This window comes from Hyposmocoma kahamanoa, unplaced genomic scaffold (genome assembly GCF_003589595.1).
Source record: "Hyposmocoma kahamanoa isolate Upper Pololo Valley unplaced genomic scaffold, ASM358959v1 65, whole genome shotgun sequence".
Lineage (NCBI taxonomy): Eukaryota > Metazoa > Arthropoda > Insecta > Lepidoptera > Cosmopterigidae > Hyposmocoma > Hyposmocoma kahamanoa.
Window position 1 is genome coordinate 16,841,247 of NW_020653853.1, and position 7,905 is coordinate 16,849,151.

Consider the following 7,905-nt stretch of genomic DNA (forward strand, 5'->3'; position numbering starts at 1 on the left):
TTAAACGTTTGTTTAAACGACTTTTTAAGTGTTAAACTAAAAAGCGTGTGAAAAGCGCTTTTACAAGCACGCTTTATAAACGTATGTTTTAACGTTAATAAAATAAGCAGTTTTTTCCATTTCAACGGTTAACAACTACAAAAGTTAAACAACTTATGTTTTTAAACGCCAATGAACAAAATGCTAATATAATAATGTTATGTCATAAATAAAAATATAACTCGTTTTTTTACAAAAAAAACTTACTTATCATAAAACCTTTAGTGGTCTACTCTTGCGTTTCGCCATCAACATAACAACGTTGCAAGCTTTATTTAACACAAAGTCATGCGCTTAAACGTTTTTGTTAGCTTCAAACTAAACAGCGTTTAAAAAGCACGCTTTTTAAAAAAGCATAACGTTTAAACGTTTAAAAAAATAAGCAGTTTTTCCCATCTCTAATGATCATAGGGCATGTAAAGAGCCCGAAACGGTGGTTTATTTGAAAAAAAAAAAACATATAATATATGTGATTTTAGATTCGAAAAACAGTTTCAATTCGACTATAAAGGTAGCGAAAGTACAGTTTCCAACCTTGTACAATAATTTCTTTTGCTAAAAGTTCTAATTCTTGTAACCGACTACACCTTTTCTACATTTAGGGTTGGATTTGAAGTTTTGACGCCCCTAGGTTAGCTAGTAGGGTTGCCATCCGTCAGGCTATGTCCGGACATGTTCGACTGTTTGACTTTACGTTCGGATTTGTTATTTATCCGTATGATCCCTTGGGATAAGAAAGTGAGTAAGGAATTATTCTTACTCGCTTTATTGTCTACAAACTTACACTGCGCCGGCACGACGGTTTGGTGGTCTTTTTGAGACGGGTTTGGGAATGGGAAATAACAGTAGTCAAATGCAAGCATTTTGTAATAATATAAATGAATTTGAATAAAACTCAATTTACGACAAAAACTTTCGTTGCCCTGGATATGCCCGTCTCTGCTACCGTGTGTCAGACAGACTCTCGATTTTATTTTGTTAAGTCTAGAGTTTCTTGTAAATATCAGACTTTTTGTCTGGGACTATTAAAGTTTCGGAATGGTAACCCTACAGACCCAAGAAAGTTTTTAAAATATTTTATTTTTTGCGCCTTTAGGCCGGGGCTTAGTGGGCCTATTGACAAATCCAGTCCTGTGCGTAGTAAAGAAGTAGACCTTAGCACGTATTAAATGCCCGTAACTTCTAATTCCCCTGTTGAAATATACCCAGCGGTGACAATACGAGATCAGTATTAGTGCTGGCTATAATAGCTCTCATCAACATCATATCGTCAGGCGTGAATCTCCAGCCGCTCAGTTGGCCGAGGCTCTGGAGTTTTGGACAACACTCCATGAACAATTCCACACTGTCACGTGAGAGGCGGGGTGCGTTCGGGAACCAAACGCTTTCGAGATGCTCAAATTTGTAGCGGCGGAACATTCTGTAAACGTAATTACAGGGGTTTTATTACAAAGCAATATTCTAATATAACAAGATAAATACTTAATATAACTTCCGCTTGTTCGGCACGTCAATGACTACGTGTAGGGCTGTCACGTTATTATTTTGGTTGCAAAAAACAATTGAAAAAAAAAAGATATTGCCGTGCTATATTGAAATAACGTTTGTAATGTTATTTCAATATGTAATACCAAATGCAGTACTTACACTTACATATTGATATTTTTTTAATATGTGCCGTTCAATTAGGCCAATTGCCTGGTCTAAAAACAGTGAGTTCCAGAGAAACTGAATCCTGGGGCACTTCCAAGAACACCCAGACCAGGAAATAATTTAGAAAAATTACTTTCCCAAATTTGTCATACCGGGAATCGAACCCGGGACCTCCGCATTGTGGATTAGTATTTTCGTTATGGGAGTATGGCCATAAAATAGAAATGACTTTGTACATACATAACGATTAATTTATACATAGAATACTTATAAATTTGACACAGAAAAACACACTCACCAAAAATGTCTAGGATCAACTGCGTTTTTGTCAATCACAGAGTCAGGTTTTTAAATCAAATTTTAAATTATTTTTTTTAACACCGATTTAATAAATTTATATTTTTATTTAATTTTAATACTAATGAAAAATTAAAAAAAAAATACCTTGATTTGTTAGACACTTTTGATGTATGTATTTAAAACACCTACTACACGGCGCGTGGCGAGCGTGCACACATATAAGATACGTTAATACGATTGTGTGGAGTTACACTATTTGTCCTATTATACATGATGATACTATGGCAATATAGTGGACAATAATCATATCATCAACATACCAAAATATTATTGGACCAAAAGACAATTCTACTACACCAAGCTGCAATGCATGACACTGATGATTTCTGGCAAATGTTCGCTTTTAAACCTACGCGTAAGATCGTATGTTTTGCTGAATTACGATAAAAAAATGTCAGAAATGGCCGTTCGTGAGGATAGGGATATAGGTAATGTTGGTAGGTAGCTACTTACCGTGACATATCATTATCATCCAACTTTATTTCGTCGCCAATTATCAACTTCTTGAGCAGTGGACTACCCGTCATCAAGTACTTGAGCAAATTCGCCGACAGATTGCCTTGGATTATTTCAATGTGTTCTAATTTATTGAAAGGAATTTCCTCTTCGTGTGTCGCAGTCTGTATTGAGTAAAACTCTATAACTTCCAAGTTCCTACACGTCTCGGCTATTCTAGTAAAGTTGAAAGAACCCCTGGAGGCCGAAAGCATAAGCGTCACAATCTTGTATCCGATTTTTTCCAATAACTGATGCAATTCGTGACATTGGAATTTGTTCAGCTTAATTTTGTTTACGTAGCTCAGGTCTTTTAAGAGTGGCAACACGCCCTGTTCAGGATCTTCTAAGTAAATTGTCTCCAGAACCGGACATAACGCGAGTATTGCTTTCATAGTTCGCACAGTTGTTTGAGTGTCGTGTAAGTATTGTAGTTTTGTCTTGAAGTTTGGAGGGCAATCGGTGTTATATATATGGGAAATAGATTTGCCGACGAACGAGTAACTGCCAAGATTGGTCAGGTTTGGCAGTCGCCGGATGAGTAAAGCAACATCAATGTGGTCAATGTTCTCTTCGCCGTACATTCCAATATTTACAACCGTCAGACTTTGTGTGAGCTGCGGATTACCACTCAACATTGCGTCTATACCGATCTCAGTAATATCAGTTTCACCAGAAACGTCAAGCAGCTTAAGAACTTTGTTACACTCGCCTATGTACTTTAAAACTTCATCATTGGCTATGTACGGTATGTTTAAAACAGTTAAATTGGGCAAGTTCTTGATCAAATGATACATCAGCGACAAGTGTTCATCCTTCACCCACACGCCTTTTAAATTAAGCGATGTCAGATGTCGCCCTTGCTCGACGATGAGCTCCAGAACTTTTCTGTAATAAGGGCAGGGGAACATCCCTGTGGCCAGGTTCTTCACGTTTTCTTTGAGGAGGAGTCTCATTGTGTAGTAACGAACTGAAGGGTCCAGATATTCAGAACCGAGTATTAAGTTAAGGAGATCTTGGAAGATGTCGCTAGTGGCCCCCATACTTTCGTAATAGGAGGATACCATGGCGAAGGGAAGGGCGACATCATCTTCTGAAGAAACGCGGGATAGAGCATGTATCAGTTGCCGTGCTACCAATGACAGCGTGACGTCCTGTAACGGCGGCACCGGACACTTCGGCGACATGTCCAGACTAAATCCTTAAGTTAAACTGCACTAAAGAAAATATCACTGTTCACTATAGTAATTTCACTAATTTGTACTACGTGTTGAGCATCACAGATAGTAGAGCCCAGTTTTCGGAGACGAAGAACTGAAAAATGCGTGCGTTTATTTAGCACGGCGCGCGCGGCTGGCGACGTGCCAACCCACTGTGTGGGCCATTCTACAGTTAGCATCTAAAAATATCTTCAACGATATGAAATAATAAATGTTTCGTAATTTGAATTATTTTACATCCCCGATCGGTTGGGCTGTACTACTGAATCATTGATTTAATTATACACCTGTAGTTGACATTAAAAAAGCTCTTCATCCGATTTTATTATTTATATTTCTGATGTCTTCAAATGAGAATGGCCCTTATGATCGAAACTCACACGAACTCATGCGTATTATTAATAGAACTTTTATAAAAGGTGTTTACGCCGAGCCTAGCATTGTTATTATGAACAGTTTTCTTTAAATCTGTCGTGCAATTTGATGCCACCTTATTGATAATATAATTTTAATGTATTGAAGACATTATTGTATAACAAACACACATTTGACTGTAAGCTTTATAGGTCAGGTAAGTAATAATCCGCAAAAATAAATAGACAATCATAAATTACACCCAAAGACACAAAGAGGAATAAATAAATAAAGAGGGAATCGAACCCGGGACCTCGGCGTGGCAGACTAGGATGGTAACAGTACGGTCACGGAGACAGTAAAATATCTTTCTGTAGTACCGTAGATATACCTGTTTTAACACAAACAGAAAATAAACGCTCTTCATTTCCATTCAAAAATTGACATTGTTAGTCATGTGTGAAAATAGAATTGAAATTCATCTAAAAACAAAACAGTGGTATTTAGAATAAAAGAGATGGCAAGAGTGGTTTGTGATATAACTAGTGATGAAGAGGCTCAGTCTCTTAAGGCGTTTTATAAAGACTTTCAGGACTCGACCTTAAAATTAAGACTGGAGTTTCGAGTTTTTATTAATAAAACGCAGTATTTATACTTAGACTTAAAAGATTTGAAACGACTTACATGACTTAAACGACTCGAGTTGTTTGCAATGGACTTATACTTATTTTATGTCTTATTAAGCCCGAAGTTTATAAATAAAAATGACGTAGTATGTAGTAAATAATCACGTTTATTTAATTAGTTATAATTAACCGACTTCTGTGAACAAAGCTACGTTAACGTTATCCATCAATCGTAAAATAAATATCTTGTGGGTAGAAATAAAATCACGACATACGGCTCATGACTCGCGACTCCCGAGGCTATAAGGCGTCAGTCGTTTTAGTTCTATAAGTCCTATAAATCTTATAAGCTTCCTAGTGTTAAAAGACTTCGACTCGAATTAGTCTTGAGTTTAAGGGTCATATTCCAGAACTCTACTCAATGCTCAAGTCAGAATTGCAATTGAAACACAAGCACTGGAAATACGACTCTAATGGCAGGGACTTGAGTATGATTTCGAATGCTTTAAACCATACTCAAATCCTGACTTGAGCATTGACTAGAGTTCTGGAATACGACCCTTAGTCTTATGACTTACGACTTGAGGGTTAAAAGACTAGACTAGTCGTGAGGCGTTAACAATGAGTAGAGGTTTTTTTAAAAGGCCTTAAAAGACTGAGTTTCGTTCATCACTAATTGTAACACATTAATGGCGTCATGTAAGTTACATACTAAAGATAGTTTTGCTAAAAAAGGACGGAATACCCCCATCGCTAACTTTAACCATTAATATCTCTAATGTTAGTTCAGATTATTTATTAAATAAATAATATATAAATATTAGACAACATTACATAAGTCGCTCCGATCCCCAAAGTAACTAAAGCACTTGTGTGTGTTATGGAAACTGGAAACAACGATGGTACTACAAACACGCAGACACGAGACAATATACAAAATTTAGTTTTTCTAAGCCGGGGTGGAACCTCGAGATGACGACACAATGAAAACTGATGTGCAAGCCACTTGACCACGGAGGTCATAAAATTGAATACGAATTCCATATTAATATACAGCAGCCTTATACTTAAAATAATATATATACGTTAATATATAAATTTAATTTAGTAAAAAAATCGTAATTGCTCTCGTCAGCGTGGTTGTAATTTGTGGTAGCCTATGCGAGTGTCCATGGCACCTGCGATACAGGTTTCCCTAGTGTGGGGCTATGAGTGTGTGCGTTAAAAATAAATAAAACATTTTTGTAACTTATTCAGAATAGGGTGGTTTACATTAATATTAGACATGACTGGTTGTGATTGTACCATCTAAGTTAGCCGCGAACAAAGGACCTTTATTTAAGAGCGATTTGGATCCGAGAAAATAGTTTCATTTCCGATGTGTACCAAACTTATATTTGTTCATAAATGTAGAAATAAAAGATTTCTTTAAAATATTTACATCTTAGAATTTATTCCAAACTTAAAGTACTAAAAGGGAACAATTAATTACAACGTAATAAACAGAGATCGGTAGTACATTTCCCTAAAACTTCAAGTAATACATATACAGCGGACAACATCTCATCTCTCTTTTAAAAATAAAAGGCAAATAAGTCTGAACAATTATTTTTATTTTTACTTACAATTACAACTCTTTTTAATACACTATCGTTTACGTTTTTAAACTTTCGCGTTGCATTATACTCATGTCGTATATTAAATAGGTAGGTGTGGAAATATATATTAAATTGTTTCATAGATTATATTATATTTAATTGTTTCGTATTCACAAGAGTCTACATTCCACACAATTATGATTCAAAGTGTATTTCCATAGCATTAAGTTTATTTGAAAAGAGCAATCCCTAGAGTTTCTTGCTCGTTCTTCTCGTGGAGGTCAGCGTAGTGAACGAGCAGTAGCTTAAAAAATAACGTTTTCAAGTTGTGTTAGTGTTGTTTTCAAAAATGTTGTTACCTATGGAATAATTGATTATTTGACTTCGCGATTATCCTCATTTTGTAATGTACACTACCGTAGTAACACTTCTGCTAGTTACATCAAAAAACAGAACGAAACAATCATTTCAGAATTTAAGAGCGAGGTTTTATTTTATATTATCTGCTCTAACGCTTCCTTGAAGTTTAGGTAAGTATACCATGCCTATGCCGATCTCTGATAATGTTACATGACTTTGGACAACCAGTATCAACAATTACATTTTTTTTCAATAACAATATAAGCTATTTTTGATTTGGTACTCATAACAGTACTAACATATCGTTACGTCTAGGTAACAAAGGGCTTTATTAACTGCATAACCAACTCATCGACTTATTATCATTCGTTATAATGTATAACATTTTTCTATAAGACTTATACAAATACATAACTAGAGGATATAAACACTCTTTATTTTTGTTTCGAAGACTGACAAATATAATATGGTCTCTGTCTCGATATGAAAGTAAAAGTTTACTACATACAGATCTACAGCTCAACTGAATAGGTTCTTGAGGTAGCTGCGTGGTGCGGGAGGAGTGACAAATAACAGTTATGTGATAATTTGAACAAGATTTTTCTGATGATACCAAATTAGTCAATTGTTGTTATGTCAAACGATAACTTAAAAAAAACTATTTCATTGGTAATTGAAATGAATAGACAAGCCATTTGGCGTCAGAACAGTCTTCTTGAAATTATCACGTGTGTGACTCTGTCACTCTTCCCGCTCCGCGCAGCTACCTCAGGAACCGACTCATTTAAGCGGTAGGCCTGTAGTACATACAATAAGACAAGTAGGATAACTGCTTAAAAACGTAGCAGCGCGGCTTGTATGAGTGTACGGCCCACACATTCGCATGATCTCGCGGTGCACTCGCGTTGAGCAGACACAGAATCAGAATGATAATGTGAGATTTAAATAACGCGCAGTTTCGGTGATATCATGGACTAATAACTCTAGAGCCGCTAATCTCCATACAGATTGTAACTCCGAAAAAGGTCAAAATGTAAATGGCCGTAGATATCAACTAATTCCTCTTTGATATAAAATATAAGAAGTCAGTTTTTTTCCATGTATGTTGAGATCGATGTGTGGGGTGACGAGAAAGGATGAGATAAGGATAAGTACATCAGGGGAAGTTTGAAAGAGGCGCCAATGACGGAAAAGATGAGG

The 7,905-nt window shown here is 36.0% G+C and overlaps 1 protein-coding gene across 1 annotated transcript; it reads right to left on the reverse strand.

Annotated features, from left to right (window-relative positions):
• Positions 1-1,165: 1,165 nt before the first annotated feature.
• LOC113231363 lies at positions 1,166-4,001 on the reverse strand. The gene is made up of 2 exons (XM_026465655.1): positions 2,506-4,001; positions 1,166-1,459 (listed from the first exon to the last, which is right to left on the reverse strand). Exons 1-2 carry the CDS (start codon positions 3,732-3,734, stop codon positions 1,222-1,224), a joined length of 1,467 nt encoding a protein of 488 aa, XP_026321440.1. The 5' UTR covers positions 3,735-4,001; the 3' UTR covers positions 1,166-1,221.
• Positions 4,002-7,905: the final 3,904 nt, after the last annotated feature.

What these genes read in the sequence shown, in the direction of transcription:
- LOC113231363 (XM_026465655.1), bottom strand. Translation starts at nt 3,734, where the DNA reads ATGTCGCCGAAGTGTCCGGTGCCGCCGTTACAGGACGTCACGCTGTCA. An exon ending in GATGATAATGATATGTCACG is followed by an intron (nt 1,460 to 2,505) that starts GTAAGTAGCTAC and finishes TTACGTTTACAG; the next exon opens with AATGTTCCGCCGCTACAAAT.